Source organism: Phyllostomus hastatus, unplaced genomic scaffold (genome assembly GCF_019186645.2).
Source record: "Phyllostomus hastatus isolate PE091 unplaced genomic scaffold, TTU_PhHast_1.1 phas_scaffold_760, whole genome shotgun sequence".
Lineage (NCBI taxonomy): Eukaryota > Metazoa > Chordata > Mammalia > Chiroptera > Phyllostomidae > Phyllostomus > Phyllostomus hastatus.
The window spans coordinates 2369922-2389246 of NW_025334040.1; the positions used below are offsets into that span (position 1 = coordinate 2369922).

The 19325-nt window shown below is 53.3% G+C and overlaps 1 protein-coding gene across 1 annotated transcript; it reads left to right on the forward strand.

The window, feature by feature from the left end:
- Nucleotides 1–3186: 3186 nt before the first annotated feature.
- Nucleotides 3187–17214, forward strand: SEC14L4 (SEC14 like lipid binding 4). Its single transcript, XM_045826844.1, has 12 exons — nucleotides 3187–3317; nucleotides 6058–6133; nucleotides 7869–7912; nucleotides 8183–8242; nucleotides 8371–8559; nucleotides 10470–10565; nucleotides 10854–10914; nucleotides 11920–12003; nucleotides 12321–12427; nucleotides 12496–12635; nucleotides 12724–12893; nucleotides 14045–17214. Exons 1-12 carry the CDS (start codon nucleotides 3264–3266, stop codon nucleotides 14182–14184), a joined length of 1221 nt encoding a protein of 406 aa, XP_045682800.1. The 5' UTR covers nucleotides 3187–3263; the 3' UTR covers nucleotides 14185–17214.
- Nucleotides 17215–19325: the final 2111 nt, after the last annotated feature.

A 19325-nucleotide genomic window follows, 5' to 3' on the forward strand; every position in this document is an offset into this window, starting at 1 on the left:
TTAAAAAAGGAACAAATTGAAAGAGACTCACAGATACAGAGAACAGATTGGGAGTTGGCAGAGAGGAGGGGCTTGGGAAACTAGGTTTAAAAGGTGAAGGGATTAAGAAGTAGAAGTTTGTGGCTGCAAAATAGTCAAGGAGTATCAATAAAGTCCAGCACAGGGAACACAGTCAAGAATGTGTAATAACCATGCATCGGGCCAGGTGGGCACGGGAAACATCAGGGTGGGGGAGCACTGTGTAAAATGTATGATGGTCTAACCACCATGCTGCACACCTGAAACTAATACCAAATAATATTGAATGTCAACTGTAATCGAAAAATAAAACTTCAAAAACACTAAAGTTACCTGTGTGGCTCCCATTAGCTGAGCTAATATTTACAAAGCCTGAGGAACAGGGCTTGGCCCACAGAAGACACCTGTAAGAGCTGGTTAAATAAAGGCTCTCTTTGGAGGTGACTTGCTACCTGTGGCATTTTAAAAACACGACTTCCAACTCCTCAGAGACTAGGGAAAGCTGGGACAAATTTCTTTTCTTGTCTGGCTCTTCCTCAAGGAGTAGATTTTGTTTTACATTCCAAAAGCATATGCAACGTGGTCCTATCACTTCCAAATTATTTTGTGGTATTTTTTTCCATGTCATTATAAACTCTTCATCAACTACGTTAAGCACCGTGGTTTCCTGAAAAATCGTTTACAATTTCCCTATTAACAGTGAACAAACAGCTCGAAGCTGAAAATACGTTCCATCAGTTAGGGTTATTATTAGGCAGAGTGGTAAGCTTTTGAAAGATCCTAATGCATATTGTCAAGCAGTGTTCTAGCAAAGCTGAACCAGTTTCCAGTTCTGCCAGCAGTGTGTGAATGTTTCTGTTTCGCCAACTTCTACCTTTAGAAAGGGTGTGTGTGTGTGTGTGTGTGTGTGTGTGTGTGTACATGTTGTCTCTTTTGTTTTATTGCTGATTTGGTGCAGGGAAAAGGCATCTGTTTGTACACATTTCTTTGGTGACCTGCAGGTCGAGCATTTACTCACCTGTTTGCATTTCCTCTTCTGCAAATTGGTGTTTTGAGTCTTTTGTCCATTTCTTGGCGTCTTACTATTTTTCTTGCCAATGTGCATGCAGTCTTTATAAAGATCAATTTTTGTACATTGTATTTTCCCCAAATTCACATCAGCAACTGCTGACTTAATTATACCTTAATTATGTTTCTTGTTTAACAGATTTTCGTATTTTTATACAATCAAATCAATCTATTGTGATTTTTGTTGTTGCTTTTAAGTGCAGACCACGCCTTCCTAGAGATGTGATAAGCGTCACTTTATCTTTTTTGCCGTCGGCAATATCTACCTATCTATCTTTCTTTCTTGATTGAAAATCCCTCTAGGACAACACGGAATGAAATATAATGCAAGCTAAAACTGTAAGCCACACACGTGATTTTAAACATTCTGGGAGCTACATTTTTTAAAAATAAAAAAGAATAGGCAGAGAAAAAAATGTTTAGGGTAGTGAAATTATTCTGTATGATGCCACAATGGTGAATACCTGTCATTATTCATTTGTCCAAACGCACAGAATGTACAACACCAGGAGTGAGTCCCTAATGCAAAGTGTGCGCTTTGGGGGATAACAATGTAGGTCCATCAGTTCCAACAAACGGCAGCACTGTGGCGGGGGCTGTCCCTCATGGGGCAGGCTCTGTGGGGGTGGGGACAGGGAGTCTGTGAGAGTTCTCTGGTGCTTTCTGCTCAAGTTTGTTGTGAATCTAAAACTGCCCTAAAAAATAAAGTTTGTTCGTTTATCAAATTCTGAATTACAAAAGGTAAAAGAAACAGGTGAAATTAATCGTATTAACCCAATACACCCCAAAATATTATCACTTCACATGTAATCATTATAAGAAATTAAGGAGATATTTAACTTTTTTAAAAGATTTATTTATTTATTTTTTGAGAGGTAAGGGGGGGAGAAAGAGAGAGAGAAACATCAATGTGTCGTTGCTGGGGGTCATGGCCTGCAACCCAGGCATGTGCCCTGACTGGGAATCAAACCTGCGACACTTTGGTTCGCAGCCCGCATTTAACTTTTTTTTATACTATTCCTATACTATATATACTATATATACTATTCCTATACTATACCTATACTATTAGGTCTTTGAAATTTGGTGTGTATTTTACACTTACAGTCCACCTCTGTTTTCACTAGTGACAAGCCACATGGCCAAAGTTCAGCCGCCACACATGTCTCGTGGCCACCAGATGAGTCAACAAAGGCCTAAAACTTGGTTTGACCCCAGTGGAGGGTAGAGGGCAAAGGTTCTGGTAGCCTGATTTCCTGTCCCCTTTACCTTCGCCTCCCACTGGCTCCTCTCTCTGGAAATTTCTGCCCAGCCGATTTGAGTTTCCTCACCTTCCCCAGTGGCATTCGCCCGGCTCTCAGATACCGACCCAGACACCCATGTCAGCAGCCTCCCCACCTTTGGCCTCCCACCCTCTGCATCACCCCACCTGGGCTTCCATCTGTCCGTTGCCACCTCCCACTTCCTGCCTTTAGGCTGCGGCTCCCAACCAGGAGGTCGCACGGGGGCCAACCCCAGACATCCGCCGCTGCATCTGGCTTCCCCCTCACACCCTCAGCAGCAGTGAGAGACAGTATTTTTACCAGCCAGCACTTGCTGGGCGTGCATGAGGGGCAAACCCAGGGCCCATCATTTTATCTACCCCTCCAGACCATCCTTAAAGGTGGAACCCTTTTGCACCCAAGGGCTCTCCTATCAGCTAGTGAACGCTGGCAGGGAAGCCCCTTGGGAAGGAAGGCCCAGGGGCCAACTAGAAGGTTGAACCACGTTTATAGAAAGTTTCTCCATTTTGCTGGAAGGGGGTCTTGGTGTTCCCTGAAACATGCCCGAGCGTACTTTATGCCTTCGCCTTGCGGCCATGCGGGGCTCCTGGGATGAGGACACCTGGAGGGAGTGGGGGATGCGCGCTCTCCTCGATTGAAGTCTGCTCTGGGACCCCTCTGGGGGTGAGTCACCCCCTTGCCCCGATAGAGTGCGAATCCATGGCTGCCGGTGGCAAAAATCCCAGACGGGAGGAGAAACTAGTGGCAAGACTAGGCGGGCCGAGACCCAGAGGGGCGCGGCTCTCCCGTAGGGGCGGGGCTGTCCCGTCGGGGCGGGACTCACATCTGACCACCCGGGCAAAACCGGGCGCCCAGGAGCCCCATGAGCGGCAAACCCTGCCTTCCACAAGCATCATGAGCGGCCGAGTCGGGGACCTGAGCCCCCAGCAGCAGGAGGCACTGGCTACGGTGAGGGTCTTCGATGGCCGAGGGCCGCGAGGCTTGGGGAGGGACCGAGCAGCCTGACGCTGCCCACCCAGGCTGAGACCCCTATTGTACGGAGGGGAATGGGAACCCTGGAGAGCGCCTCTGACCAGACGTTCTGTTCCCAGTTGCCCAGGCAGCTGTGTACAGGACATGGGACAGGAGCCCTCCTCTCGGCGACAGTGGTTCCCAATCCAGCTTTCCACTCCTGCCCACCCGAGGCCACAGAGTCCTGGCTCTTGATCCCTGGTTAGGGGGCAATGGGGCGGGGTGAGGCGGGGGTGCTGCCATCCCACTCCTAGGCAGCCTTGGGCAGACTCCCAGATCCCGCCCAGATTGCAACATTTGTTTGGTTTCCTTTGTGGCTTTCTGCCTCCCGAGGGCCTAAGCTCTGTTGCTGTTGTCAGTGTTTTCATGAAAGGGGAATGGAGGAGACTTGGGGGATTTCAAGTCCGTCCAGCAGGCCACACCTGGGAGTGTCATGGCCACCGGGAAGGGGGAGCATATCCAAGCCTAGGTGCCACAGCATTAATGTGGTTTGCAGATGGCCAGGCGCTGCAAACTGTGACTCCAAGTTGGGGGAGGGGTGGGCACAGCCCGGCTTGTACCTTGGGCCTCTGAAAGAACAGCTTCAGACATGTGCAGAGTGATGTCTGCTGAGGCTCCTACCCTCGGGAGGATGCGAGGGTCCTCCAGAGAGGATGAGGATCCCCCCTGAAGGGGGGGGACCCTGAGTGAATTCCTAGTGAAGGAGAGAGGGGTCCCCGGTGAATGAGGGGTCCCCTGGGTGAATTCACAAGTAAAGAAGGAGGTTCCAGCAGCAGAGGGTCCCAGATGAACGAAGGAAGAGTCCTCAAGTGGAAGAAAGGGGGCCCCCTGGTGAACCCTTTCCCTCCCCCATTGGCAATGACCTCAGAGAAGCCTGCAGCCCAGGCTTCTAGGAGGGACTGGACACCTGGTTTTAGGGGGAGAATTACGATGGAGATGTCTGTGGACCAAAGAGCTTTAAACAATGTAAAAAGAGTTTATTCTTATTTTACCACTATTTAAAAGACACAGATTCTATTTTTAATACTAGGGAAAAAGAGAAAGGTAGAAAGAAGGGGGAGAAGCCGCCACCCATGGTCACAGCGTTCTGGACAACTATGCTCCGAATGTTTCCTTCTACCTTTTGCCTAAACCTAGTTCCCACCACGGGCGGCCCCACTGCCAGAGGCTGCTGCCACTTTCCCACAAGGCACCACCAGTTTTTCCTCCTCGATGCTCCAGTCCCTTCCCAGCACCTGCTGAGTGGTTTTCTCTTTTCCTCGACATGAGTTTCCAAAGTGGAGCGGCCTTGAGATTGGAAGATTCGGACTCCTGCTGACCTTGCAGCTTCCTTACTCTGTTGCTGGGGAGGACCCCCTCCCCCTCTTTCCCCCAGCCTCAGTTTCCTCACCTACCAAGCGGGGTTGTGACCTTTGCTCCACCTGCCTCAGGGCACATCCTAAGGTTCAAGGGAGGGAATCTGGTCATCTGGGGGAGCTGAGGGGTGTGGGGTTATTGTTTCTCCGGTAGTATTGCCCCCACCTCCGCATAGAAGCTTCCTCGGAGCCCAGAGTCTACAGCTGTTCAATGTGTGGGAAGCTCCAGTTCAGGTGCCTGGTGATTATTAGATTATGATGATGATGATGATGATGATGATGATCTCCAATTGGTCATCATTATAGCAGATGCTGCTGCTCACGTCGTTAACAATGGCGATGTTTAAGATGATTACTCATTTTTAATTACGGGATCCATATAGGAATGCATTCTTATTTTAGACGTCATCCATAGAGCTAACGATGGTTTGGTGGATGGTCATCAAGACAGCTTCCTAGGGCTCTGCTGGCATCTGTCTCCGATCCCAAGTTCTCAGTCACGGGTTCCCCTGCGCACCCAGCCCTCCAGGCCTTGTCTTCAGCTCCCTTCATCCCCGTGGAACTGGGGTCTCTTTTCTTATCTCACACTCGAGCCTCATTTCCAAACCAAACTCCCAGACGCTTCCACAAACTCCCCCGGAAAGCAAAGGCAACCCCCACTGGTCAGCCGCCCTCTTTTCCCCCAGCCCTGATGGGGCAGCGCTGGCTTCTCTTTCAGCCCTGACCTTTGCCCGGGGTTGTTTCCACGGACTCCACGGTCCAGCACTGCGGGCAGTCCGTGTTTGCTGTGTGCCCACATTTATGTGGCACCTGCTGTAAACTGGGCCTGGTGCTGTGCTTTGCCTGTACAAACTCCTTTGATTGGCACAAGATTATCATTATCCCCACTTCACAGATGAGGAAACTGAGGCTCAGAGAGGTTAAGTAACTTGCTTTGAAATCTGAGCCCTCAAGATGCAGTACCAGGGGCAGTGTTCCTAAAATGTTCTGGTTGGCTTGTACCAAATTCACCAGGGATGTTTGCAAAAAAGGCAATGGCAGAGCCCCCACCTCAGACTTACAGAATGAGGGTTTTGGGGAGCGGAGATCCCCCAAAGTTTGAGAAGAACACAACTCTTCCCGCCATGGTGAGCTGAAGGGGTAGGTGTGCCCCATCCACAGGTGGCAAAGTGGTCCAGGTAGCTGCTGCTGACTGTGCAGTCCCCAACTCTGCAGGATCCCTGAGCAGGGCTGACTGCTGACTGAGGGTGGAGAGATCCAGGGACGAGATTGGGGGCCCTGGGGGTCATGGGAGCCCCTCTAAAACCATATTGCCCCCTCAGTTCCGGGACAGCCTCCAGGACCTGCTGCCCACCTTGCCCAAGGCTGATGATTACTTCCTCCTGCGCTGGCTGCGAGGTGAGGCTGGTGGGATCGGAGGGTCTCAGGAAAGGGTGTGGGAGACTTTGGGGGGCAGGGCCACAGAGTGGTAAAGAGTGTGGGCTCCGGAATCAGCCCACTTTGGGCTAGAATCTGAGCTCCCCTTCACATCGGCATGGCACCTCCCCACGGCATTGGCTGTCGTGAGTGTTAAAGTGAGAGGCGTAGTGCTTAGCACAAGGTCCAGGTTGGTTAACACCTGGGAAGTTCTCAGGATGGCAGTTCTGAGTCAGGTATCGCTGAACACAGTGTTCAGGACCTGCCTTTGTGTCTATCTCCAGTTCCTCGAAGACAAGGCCATGCGGTCCCCTTAGAGAACCTGGCACCAAGCAGGTGCCCAGCAAAAGCTTCAGGAAGTGGATGTAATTAAGGATGGAGGAGTTTCTTCTAGGAATTGCTGAACAGTGTAAAATGATTATAATAACAGAAACCACCCCAGAGCTTAGGGAGAAATTCATTTCGACTCAGTATACCCCATGGAATGGATTGCCTTTGATAATCAAGGCAGAGTTGATGGCCCTGGCTGGGTATCTCAGTTGGTTGGGGCATGATCCTGTGCACCAGAAAAACTGCAGGTTGGATTCCTGATCAGGGCACATTCCTAAGCTGTGGGTTCAATCCCTGGTCAGGGCAAATACAGAAGGCAACCTATCAATGTTTCTGTCTCTCTCCCTTCCTCTCTCTCTGAAATCAATTTTTAAAAAATGTCCTTGGGTCTGGCTGGTGTAGCTCAGTGGATTGAGCATGGGCTGGGAACCAAAGGGTCACCGGTTCAATTCCCAGTCAGGGCACATGCCTGGGTTGTGGGCCAGTTCCCAGTGGGGAGTGTACCAGAGGCAACCACACATTGATGTTTCTTTCCCTCTCTTTCTCCTTCCCTTCCCCTCTCTCTAAAAATAAAAATAAAATATTTTTTAAAATATCCTTGGGTGAGAATTAAAAAAAGAGACAGAACCGGTGGCCTCAGTGGTTCTTTCCTGGAGGTTCATGATGAGAGCGGAGGAAGGAGCCTGGTGGCACCTCAAGCCGCTTCCGTTTGAAAATCCCTGCCCCTGGGTCTCATCGACGGCCCATCACAGGACAAATTGCTCAGGGAACCAGCAGTCTCAGAGAGCAACAGTCATTGCGTTTCTAAAATAGAGCAAGCATTATGTTTCAGTCGAAGTTCATTTAGTTCTTTAAAATAAGTAATCACAACACTATCTGTCAGGTATTGAGCACTACCTGCAGACGAGGTAACGTGCTAAGCACGTTGTCTCATGCCATTCTTTGAATAACTCTGAAAAAGATACTATTCCCATTTAACGGATTTAAAAGCTAAGGCTCAGAGAAGTTAAGTGACTTGCTCAGGGTTGCACAGCAAATCAAAGGACAAAACAAGACCTGGAGCCCAAGCTGGCCTGACTCCAGAGCCCATGCTCTGCACCGCCCCTAACACCAAGGGGCCTTCTGCTCCCAGGGGCATGGCCAATACCACAGGCTAGGTCAGCCTTTAGAAGAGTTTAAAAAGGCCTGCAAACCGAAATCAAGGGCCCTTCAAAATCTTCTAGAGAATTAAATATGCTTGCATTTTAACCAACTTTTCCTTCCCCCATTGTACCCTTGGGGTGTCAGGAAAATCAGGGGGCACCCCACAATTTCCTCATGATTTTTCAGAGCATAGCTTGCTCTAGATCTGGCCTCAAGCCTCCTCTCACCTCGACTCTCCTTGCAGCTCAGAAGTTTGACCTGAAGAAGTCTGAGGACATGCTCCGGAAGGTGAGGCCCCATTCTCATGCCTCGCGCACGCTGTGCCCCAGGGATTAGTGACACAGGGTGGGGACCCTTGCCCTGTCCCATTGTCATGTTTCTTCTCCTCCTTGGATCCTTTCTCTGCATCGGAACCAGGCCCCCCACAGTCCTCCTCCTTGTGTCCCCATGCCCAGTTCAATGTCGGTAGAGGCTGGGGATGCTTTGGCAGGATCTGGTGGCCATGGGCGGGGGGACCTTTGGGACAGGCAGTCTTCAGGTCCTGCCCTGTCTCCACAGCACCTGGAGTTCCGGAAGCAACAGGACCTGGACAACATCCTCACGTGGCAGCCCTCAGAGGTAAGCCTCACAGAGCATCCCCCAGGCCATCTGGTAGCCCCCACCTCACTCCCCACCACCATGTCCTGCTACCTGATGGAGCAGGGACATGGCTTGGTGGGCTGGTTTGAGTCAGGACCTCACCCCAGGTGATCCAGCTGTACGACTCGGGCAGTCTGTGTGGCTACGACTATGATGGCTGCCCTGTGTTGTTCGAAGTCATTGGGAACCTTGACCCGAAGGGCCTCCTCCTGTCAGCCTCCAAGCAGGAGCTGATCCGGAGACGTATCAAGGTCTGTGAGATGCTTTTGCGTGAGTGTGAGCTGCAGAGTCAAAAGGTGAGTGACCAGGGTCAGGGGCGGGGAGTGTTAAAGGGATGGGGTTGGGGGACAGGCTCATGCTAGGCCTAGTGTGTCTAAAAGGTGGCAGCAGGACCGGGAAGGGGAGGCACCCTGCCCCAGCTTCCCCCCAGCCCTCAGCACTCCAGGCTCTGGTGAAACGTGGCTTCTCCTGCAGTCTCCCACCTACGAGCGTCCAACATGAGTGTGGCCCTCTCTGCTAGCGAGAGCCAAGGGTCGCCAAAGTCCTTTCCCCTCTCCCTTGACCTTAAGTGAGATACTGACCTTGGGTGCAATGAATGCTCTCCTTTTGTTCCCCAGGAACTCTGGGAACAATGGGTGGTCAACTTTGCTTGCGGAAAAGACATCCTGTGATTGTAAATTGCATGACTGTAATTACCTGATGGGGGAGCCATTACTCTGGATGTCCTAGAGAGCAGTGACCCCGGAAACTGGACCCATCCCCTTGTGTGTCCCTAGAAACTACTATGGAGTTGCTTTAAAAAAATATGGAGTCCTTGCCCTGGCTGGTGTGGCTCAGTGGGCTGAGCCCTGGCCTGAGATCCAAAAGGTTGCTGGTTGGACTCCCAGCCAGGACAGATATCTGGGTTGCAGGCCAGGTCCCCAGTTGGGGGCATATGAGAGGCAACCGATGCTTCTCTCACACATCAATCTTTCCCATTCCTTTCTCCTCTCTCTAAAAATAAATAAATAAGTAAAATCTTTAAAAATATGTATGAAGTCCTATGAGACACGGGGGCTTCTAAGCCAAGAAGGACTCACCCCCACCTTTGCAGGTCTTCTTGCCCCTGACTCTGAGTTCCCTGGCCTGTGACCTTCAGAGTGAATCTGACACCTTGTTGGTTTTCTTTCTTTTTTTTAAGATTTTATTTATTTATTTTATTTTATTTTTAGGGAGGGAAGGGAGAGAGAGAGAGAGAGAAACATCAATGTGCGGTTGCTGGGGGTTATGGCCTGCAACCCAGGAATGTACCCTGGCTGGGAATCAAACCTGGGACACTTTGGTTCCCAGCCCGTGCTCAATCCACTGAGCTACGCCAGCCAGGGCTCAGCTATGTCAGCCAGGGCTCGGTTTTCTGAATCTAAGTGTCTAACGAGCCTAAGAAGAAGACTGACCCCCAGAGGGAGCTCTGTGACTGTGGGATGATTGGGCGAGTGGCTGACTCCAAGTGGCCGGGACAGGGCCTTGGCCGGCAGCCTCTGGCTCAGCACCAGACACGGGAGAGATCTGTGGCAAGCAGGGGAGAATTGCAAAGCACTGTTTTTAGTGCCTGGTTTGAGTAGGTTTGTGCCTGTCAAACGAGATGGCTGATGCCAAAGGTTCAAAACAGTGTCTTCCGTGGCAGGGACGTCTCCATTGGTGCCGATAATTATGCTGATGATGATACTACTAACAAGAGCTGTTAATATTCATTAGGGCCAGCCATGTGCCAGGCACTAGGCTCATGGATTCACAGCGAATTTAACAGAGCCTGGGATTATCCCCATTTTACAGAGAAAAAGAAAAGTAAGGTTCAGAGGGGTTAAGAACGCACCCAAGGCCACACAGCCTGCTGACAGTGCAGCTCAGGCATGGACACAGCTGTGAGCCTGCAGACGGTGTCCGGCATAGCATACTGCTGTATCCAAAGAGCCCAATGCATGAGGAACGATGATTTTAATTCCAGGGTTAGCCAATTTCAGGCAATAGTTTTGAACAAATTGTATGATAAGGGCCACTGTGCCAGGGCTTAAATGCAGACCCTGGATAAGTGTCCCTGTTTGGAAAACACTGTGGGCAGCCGGGGATGGGGATGGCAGGAAGGTAGGAGCTGCGGCCAGTTCTCTCTGGCCAGTATCTCCCAGCTGGAGCTGTTGTCTGACCTGTATACCTGCTCTGTCCCACACAGCTGGGCAGGAAGATAGAGACAATGATCATGGTGGCTGACATGCAGGGGCTGGGCCTGAAACACCTGTGGAAGCCAGCTGTGGAGGTCTACCAGCAGGTAAGGTAAGCAGCTGGCTCAAGGCCTCTAGGGAGCCACTGCCCACATGAGCTTCAGACCATGGAGGAGGGGAATGCACCCCCACCCAGGGGTCCCACAGAGCAGCCAGTGAAGCTCACCCTGGTTACCCCCTGCAAGGAGAAAGAGAACAGAGTACATGCTTGTGGGCAGATGGGGTGGGCCAGGGAGTAGGGGGTGGGGTCTCTTGTCTCAGCAGCCTCAGAGGCCGCCAAAGCCAGGCAGGGATATTGGAGTATGGCCTAACCCTGACTCTTTTTGACTCTACAGTTTTTTCTCATGCTGGACGCAAATTATCCTGAGATAGTGAAGAATTTAATTATTGTTCGAGGTGAGGATTCACTGGGCGGCAAGGGAGGAGTAGGAAGTGGGGGATGGGCAGTGGGTAAGCCTCTGAATTCAGGGTTTCTCAACCCATCCTCTGTGAAGAATGGGTTTTTGTGTTGGTTGGTTTGTGTGTGTGTGTGTGTGTGTGTGTGTGTGTGTGTGTGTGTGTGTGTTTTAGCTCAGCCCTTCGCAGACTGATACTTTTGGAATATACAAATGCCTGTGCAGCAATGTCAAATAAGTTATAAGTTTCTAAGTGTGTGCTGTTATTTTCTTTACTTATCTGGGTGTGGATGAGTATCATGTGCTCCACGGACCGCACAGGTTGGTGGACTCACTGTGGGCGGGAATGGTCATTGTCCATGACAGCAACACAGTGAGGGGGTCACCACATGCACTCTGGGCCGGATGATCTGGCTTCCTGCTTAGCTAGCTCTGTGACTTTGAGCAAGTCTATTGCACCTCACTGAGCCTCAGTTTTCCCATTCTGTAAAATAGGGATGCAGTGGCGCCTTCCCGTTAGGATAGTTGTGAAGTTCAAGGAGACAGTGTGTGGAGAAGGCATAGTACAGAGCCTGGCACACAGAAATGGCCCAGCGAGTTGGAGTGATTCAGGTGGGACATGCGTTCCAAGGCAGGTGCCCCATCTACTGGCGCCCAAGAGGATTCCAAGGCAACCTGGGAAAACCCTGAGAGTGGAAAGGAAGAGGCACCACTGGGGAGTCAACGCTGCTGGAGCCCTCCAGCTCAAGAGGGAAGGCAACTGTTTATCAAAGCCTGGCACTGTGCCAAGTGCGAGGCCTACACTGTTAGATTCAGCCTCCACCTTGTAGTTGTCGTTAATAGCTCTGAGACTTAAAGAGGGTGCGTAACCAGCTGAGGGTCACAGAGCAGGAAGAGTGAGAATCTCCATCTGGCTACTTCCTGTCTAGCCCATGCCCTCGAGCGTGACTTTATGTATCCAAGTCCTCTCTGGTCCAGCTTCCCAAGGGAGTTTCATGTGTTTCAGCCCCTAAGCTGTTCCCTGTGGCCTTCAACTTGGTCAAGCCGTTCATAAGTGAGGAGACTCGAAAGAAGATAGTGATCCTGGGAGGTGAGTGATGTGGCCTCCTGGTTGCGCCCGTCTGCCTCGGAAGCAGAGGTCAGGGCTAAAGGCCCCATTTCTCCCTGGCTCTTCCTCTTTACCCAGGCATTGATCTTGGCCTGACTCCCAGCAGCCTTTGCACACTCAGACAAGGCTTTGGAGCCCTAGACCCCAACCTAGGTGGCCGTGTATAGCTCTTGGGTGATCTCATGAGTGGGCACCCAGGAGAGCAAGCTAAGGACACATCAGGCCCCTTCCCAAGGCTTGGCCCCCTCTGCCTTCTGTCAAGCCTGCGCCCCCACGGGGCCTCTCTCTCGCTCCCACAGGCAACTGGAAGCAGGAGCTTCTGAAGTTCATCAGCCCCGACCAGTTGCCCGTGGAGTTTGGGGGGACCATGACTGACCCTGATGGCAACCCCAAGTGCCTGACCAAGGTACAGGGTGCCCAGAGAGTGGGGTGGGGGTGTACCTGGTGGTTTCACTCACCCACCCTTACCCACAGATCAAATACGGAGGCGAGGTGCCCAAGAGTTACTACTTGCACAACCAGGTGAGGGTGCAGTACGATCACACAGCGACCGTTGGCCGTGGCTCCTCCCTGCAGGTGGAAAATGAGATCCTGTTCCCGGGCTGTGTGCTCAGGTAGGGACGGAGGCCACTCACCTGAGTACAGCTGGGAGGAACCTGGAGCCCAGGCAGGTGGTCATCAGTGGGGCCCTGTCTCCTGCAGGTGGCAGTTTGCATCAGATGGGGCGGACATCGGTTTCGGAGTTTTCCTGAAGACCAAGAAAGGAGAGAAGCAGCGAGTCGGGGAGATGACAGAGGTGGTGCCCAGCCAGCGCTACAACGCCCACCTGGTGCCCGAGGACGGCAGCCTCACCTGCCTCAACGCTGGCGTCTGTAAGAGCTGCGGGGCTCACTAGAGCCGTTTTTCCCTCCTAGCAAAGAGATGAGCGGATGTGTGTTGCCAGCCTGGCTTTCCCCTTTGCCTTCTATCTGTAGCCCTCACGGAGGGTGTGGGGGTCTGTGCAAGCTCCTAGACGCTAGAGGTGCCAGGGGAGTTGGCTCAGGGTGTTGGATCTGATGAGTAGCCATAGGTGTGGGTACAAGGCAGACTCGTTGTAGAGAGTGGGATGCATAGCCTGGGGCCGTGGGCTCAGCTCCTGGGAAGCCTCCCCACTGAGTGGGGCAGGCTAAGAGACGGGTAAGTAAACAGCATGAGATTAGCGTCAGGGGTCCCAAACTGCCCAGGCACGTGGGCCACCCCACGCTGGGCACCCTGAACAGATGATTTACCTTTCCTTCACAAGCTGCCCAGGCCAGCCACAGTTCAGTCAGTTTTATCAGCAGCAGTGCTGCCCAGCAGCACCACAGACCTACCACCCCTGTCAAGAGCGGAGCTAGAAGGGGGACCCAAGCTTGATCTCCTCTGGAGAAGGAGAATGGTTTTTTTGCTAATGCTTTAGTTAATATGTACCTGGTTTATCTTTGTGGAAAGGGAGAATTAGGAGAGTGGAAACAGATGCTGGATGAATCACCACGACCCAGCGTCCACGTGGGCCTTTGGCATTGAAGGACATGCCCTCCGTGAAAGGCATGATGAAAAAGCGCCTCATGGAGCTCAGTCTCTCTTCTGGGGAAAGCAGGGCTCCTCTCTGGGTTGGAGCACTGGGATATGGGAACCTCGGTCCCTCCCCTCCCTCGCTCTGTAATCGTCAGAAAGTCACATCAACCTCTCTAAGCCTTAGTTTCCTCATTCATACAATGCAAATGATGGTACCTTCCATGGGGCTGCTTTGAGGCCTCAGGGAGCTGTGAGTATTGCTGTAATGCCTGGCACCTAGGAAGGGCTGATGCATGCTGGTGGCTGTTATTAATTCTTTACTGAGCACAAGCGACATGCAAAGAGATGGCCATGAGCAATGGGCTGGGAGCTGAGCAGCAGCTGACCTTCCAGCCCCACTCACAGTCCTGGGCAGCTGGTTCCCAAGGGCACCAGGTTCTCAGATGGGTTGGGCTTGAATTGCCAGATTACTTCTCTGTCCTTGCAGATGTCCTGCGCTTTGACAACACCTACAGCCTGATGCACTCCAAGAAGGTCAGCTACACTGTGGAGGTGCTGCTCCCTGACAAGGCCTCCCAGGAGAAGATTCAGGGTCTTGAGGAGACAGGACCGTCCCCAGCACAATGAAGAAAGACCCTGGCTGTGCCTCTGTGCCTGTGCCTGTGCCCTCCAACCCCTTTTGCCCCCTACTCCCTGTCTGCTGTCCTCGCAGGCAGGGTGGTACTGGAGGTGAGCGCAGAGAGTACTCACCCTACGTGGCCATCTCAACTCCTCATGGGACCACCTGGCACAGCAGCCAAGCAGGAAGGGGACACCCAGTGCGTAGGCCACCCTGAGGACTCTGATGAGCATCTTATCCCCTGCTTGGAAAGACTGAGAATGAGAACCCCGAGGATGAAACAGCATCCACTGAGGAAGGATCGTGCTCGCAGAAGCAGCCCTGAGTCCGCCTGACAAGGTCCACCTGTCCCAGGGCTCAGCCACTACCTGGCATCCAGGCTTGGGGGCCTAAGTCCTGGGCCCTGCAGGGAGCACAGCCTCAGGCCCTAAGAGCAGGGAGGCAGAATTCTTTGCACAAAGCAGCTCAGTGGGGAGGGGCAGGGCCAGCTAGAGGCAGCTGGGTGGAGGGATAGGACAGGGCTGAGGGTGTCACTTCTGGAAGAGCATTAAGGACCCTCCAGGGTTGTTCTGCCTTTGGAGGGAAAATCAGAAATGGAGAGCAAGACCCAGCAGGTGTAACCACCAGGAGAAAAGGCCATGCTCAGCTTTACACAGAGCTGAGTGGGTGAAGCCTGAGTCTCCAGGGCATTCCCAGTGACCCCCTTCCCCTCCCGACCTGCTGTGATCCAGCTGACATTTGGCTTGGCTTCTTCCTGCCTCAGAGCGGGGGCGACACTGAAGCAGAGCCAGAGGAAGCTGGACTGTGCTGGAATGAGGTGGAGCGTGCTGCCATCACAGGGCACCCATCTCAGGCTCTGACTTGCTTCTTGGAGAAGCATTCAGCTTTTCCTCCACTCTTGTGTCTCCCAAGTGGACAGCTGAAGGTCAGCTGCCAACCTCTGACCCCACTATGCAACCCAGCAGCTGGCCAGTGATGGCTTCTATTTCTCTAAAGCTGGCCCATCTGGTGCCCGCAGCCCAGTTGGGACCACCACCTGCGCTGCTGGGTGGACCACACCCAGCAGAGCCAAGCTTGCCGGGGAATGAACAGAGGAAGCCATCGAACTGGGTGTGGCTCTACTGGTGGACTCCAGCTGGCAAAGATGTCATCGAACGGGGTCTGGGAGTCCAGGCTGCTGTGCCCTGCCCCATCCCCTCCCTGCCCCCTGCTCTCCGGCTGGGCCTGGCCAGTGGCCACCAGCATTTCTGAAGACCTGGCTCTGGATGACTTGGCCCTGGGCTCTGGATCTCTGCCCATGAACTGCTTGTTTGTCCTTCAGTCCCATGGGGCAAAGGAGTGCCATCCAGCAGGCGATGTCCCCAGGAGTGAGTGGCCCAATGTCTCTATGAAAGGGGCTCTCCATGTAAGTCATCAGCACCCTGGCTGCTCAGGTCCTCCCCAGGGACTGGAAATCTCAGCAGGTACCACTGTCCAGGTGCTTTGCGACCAAAAGGCCAGGCTCTGGCCCCTTTCCTGCCCTTAGAGTCTGTGATTTCATTTTCTCCAGTTTATAGGAAGTTTCTAGATTTCCCAGGACCTATTTTTAGCAAGAAAATGATGAGACTTGGGAAGGTGGGGTTCTTCAGGTGAGCTATGTGAGGGCCTGGGACCCCCAGGCCCTGCATCTGTGGCAGGGAAACCATCATTCACGGTTTTCCCCACGGGTCTGAACAGGTTCTGATGCTATAAAAAGCAAACTAAATGAAACACAATGCCAGAAGCCAGTGCTGTGAGGCACTGCTTGGCTAGCAGAATGGGTGAGTCGTGTGGCAAGAAAAGAACCTGCTGTGGCAGCATCAGGGAGATGGCCTGGGGCTGGCCGTCAGGCAGAAGTCCCAGGACACCCGTGCTCCAGGGCTGCTCCGAGTCCCAGGCACGCGAGGTTTTCCCACCGCTCGTGTGGCACTGCGGGGTCACCCTCTACGTAGCCACCCCGGATGCAGCCCTGTCTGGGAAACCCTGAGGGCCTCCCTCGGGCATCTCAGAGCCATTTCCCACTGCTCTTGGCAGGCTATGGAGGGCGCGCTCACTGGGGTTGGGGGGACCCTTTGCCTGGTTTTGCTGGGCCCACCTTTTCCTATGACAGAGGCCCATAATGCCTCACTTCTACCTTCACAACCTCCTGCTTAAAAACAAGGGGTTTATGGACTTGACCCCTGACCCTTGCCCTTCTAACCACCCACAGCCGATTACCCACCACAAGCACAGCCTCATCTGGTTTCCTTCCAAAATCCAATCCCAGAGAATTCACGCAGATACAGCTAAAACAAGGGAGTCAGGTGCGGGCTCCAGTGACTCTGAATCCCGGGCCTGGCAGAGCACAACTCGAGTTAAGCAGGAACAGCAGCAGTCACCTGCAGAGGTGAGAACAGAAGCTCCCACCTGCCAAGGGGGCAGGGGCACTTTGGGAGCTGCACAAGGGGCCGTGTCTTCAGCAGCCCGTCCTCGACTCTTAGCACTGTCACTTAAAAAAATAAAAAAGACGGTAGACCAGATATAGACAAGGGAGGGGCTGGCCTGCCCGAAGTTCGTTTCTCTGTTCATTCATTTATTCATCAACGTTTATTGAGCGCCTGTCCAACACCAGGTACGGCAGGCCCTGGGGACGCCAAGGCGCTGGGCTGACCGGAGGCCACCAGCAGGAAGGTTTCTCGTGTGGAGAGAGGCAGAGGTGACTCTGCGATCCACTATCCAGTGAGCCTGTCTTCACCACGCGTGCTTGGGGGGGACAAATTCTGGGGCGAGCATCCAGCCAGGGATGCCGCTGGGGGTGTCAGATGTGCTTTGCCCAAGGCGGGGGACCCCTGAAGGGAGAGCTGAAGCGTAAGTGGGGCTGACCAGGTGTGGTTCAGCCTCCCAGACCAAGGAGCGGGGTGTTTGAGGCTGGAGGAGAGCCAGGAGGGCTCTCAGGTGATGGTGGTAAGCACTGACTGGTGTTTGCTATTTGTGAATCACTGTGTACACTTCGTTGTTAACAATGCCGGTTATGAAACGGAGTCTGTTGTTTGTCAGGAAAGAATGACAAAACCTTGGCAAGAGGCCACAGATCAAAACTCTTGCTCAAATGGTGTTTGGAAATACCTGGCCTCACCTACCCAGAGGAATGGAGGCAGGGCCTGTGCTTCCTGGCCATCTCCTCCCTGGAAAGCACCCCCAATCTTCCAGGAGAGGCAGGGAGATAAGGGGGAGACTATATGGGTGTTTGAGAGCAGTTGGAAAGGTTTCCCTGTCCCCCAAATCTCCACTCTAGCTCAGCTCACCTTCTAATGGCTGAGAGGAACAGAGGGGACACCACTGTGGGCCAAGCACAGCTGCCCAGAGTGGGTCTTCAACAGCTACACCATGGCGCAGCACTCCACAGTGTGCATTGCCCCTTCCCATGCAGCCCTGGAAGAGACAGGAGTCGCAGCCCCATTTTTCAGGCCAAGAAACTGAGGCTCATGAGGGGAAGTGCCTTGGCCAAAGGCTCGGTGTCTAATGACAGAGCTGGAGCTGGCACCCCAGGGTGCTTCCAGCAGTGCACTCCCACCCTGCCTCTCAGGGGACGAGGGAACGAGGGAGCGAGTGGGCCCTGCCAGGGAGGGCCGGACTGGTGTAGGGGCCGCTGAGTGGGTCAGAGCTAGGTGCTGGGGTTAGAGGAGGCTCCGGAATCTGTAGAAAGTTTCCTGGACATTTATGCCTCTTGATCAGATGTAGCAGTGCTGGCTACACTGCACACCTGCTGTGTGCCAGGCCCGAGCTGAAGCAGGAAGCATCCTCCTGTTGACAAGTGAGGAGAGTGCGACTCACAGAAAAAAGAAACTTGTCACGCCATACAACATAGGCAAGGAGGCCAGACGTGAGTCAGGACCCCCCCCCCACCCCATGCAGACAGCGTAAGAACTTAATGAGCACAGCGGGTGGGCAGCTCCCACCTGGTACTTCAGGGGAGGCCACTGTGCCAGGCCTGAGCCGAGGGGCCCTCAGGTGACCTCCATCTTCAGCCACCACGGAGCGCCCTTGGGCCAGCCATGTGTCCACCCTGTGAAGTATAAACAGGGTCCCCCAGCATCTAGCTCATGAAAGGTAGCTTTGCAGGTGAGTTGAGGCTCAAAAGGCCAAACTTCACCAGGCCCAGGTTGTTTTCGAGGCCATCTGGTGTGGGGGAAAGATCTGACCTGGTTCAGATCCTGGTTCTGCCATTTGCTGGCTTGCTACTAAACACCTCTGGACCCTGTCTTCCTCCCCACGGCCACTGTGCCAAACAGGGCCTCCACCCTGATTCTGAGGAAGGAGCCTCGGGGTCTCCCTGTGCCCATTCCTACACTCTCCCATCCTTCCTGCCTCCACAGGGCAGCCAGGAAAACCTTCCCAAAATGAGACTCCGTTCACACCATTCCCTGCATGAGCCCTTCACTGGCCTCCTGTTTCCCTCTGGGAAAGGTCAGTCTCACTGGGGACTTACAAGGCCCTCTGTGACCTGGCCACAGCACCCGCATTCCAGCTTCACTTAACGACCCCCACTCTCCAGCTCACCAAGCTCCTTCCCGCCCCCTTACCTTTGCTCCTGCCGCGCCCACAGCCCAGGACTCCCTCCCCAGTCTTCTTCTGTGCACCCGCAAGGCCCCTGGAGCCATCCTCTGGGCAGCTTTCCCGTGGCCCCTTCCCCACGCAGCCCCTCGCAGGGTTAGGGCTCCTGCTCCAAGCTCTCAGAGCAACAGGACAGGGCTCGCCTCACAACAGAGTCACCGTCCACCTCGTGTCTGTCTCCTGTTCACGCCCAGCTGCCCATTCGGGCTGCACTCCCAAGGCACCCCCTAAAGCCCTGCAAAGAATAACAGGTGCCATTTGCTGAGCCCCTGTGCAGGCCTGCTGCCCACCTGTGCCGTCTCGTTTAATCTTCCTGTGAGTGTGGGTAGAAGAGGGGCGCCGTACTAGCCCTGACAGGCTCCGGGGAGGCCTGCAGGGTGGGCCTTACAAACTCAGAGACCAAAAGTAACCACCTCAGATGGTCCGAACATAAAAATTCTTAACTAAAAGCAAGTACATAGTCACACCCTAGGCCTGTAGCTTCCTTGACAAAGATTGATGTTTACTTTAGGTGAGCCTGTCTACTGTCCGTTTGCAT

Bases quoted from the DNA above. Each gene is read 5' to 3' on its own strand.
- SEC14L4 (XM_045826844.1), top strand. From the start codon at position 3,264: ATGAGCGGCCGAGTCGGGGACCTGAGCCCCCAGCAGCAGGAGGCACTG. The intron at 7,913-8,182 runs GTGAGGCCCCAT...CTGTCTCCACAG, and splicing joins CTGAGGACATGCTCCGGAAG to CACCTGGAGTTCCGGAAGCA. The intron at 10,566-10,853 runs GTAAGGTAAGCA...TTGACTCTACAG, and splicing joins CTGTGGAGGTCTACCAGCAG to TTTTTTCTCATGCTGGACGC.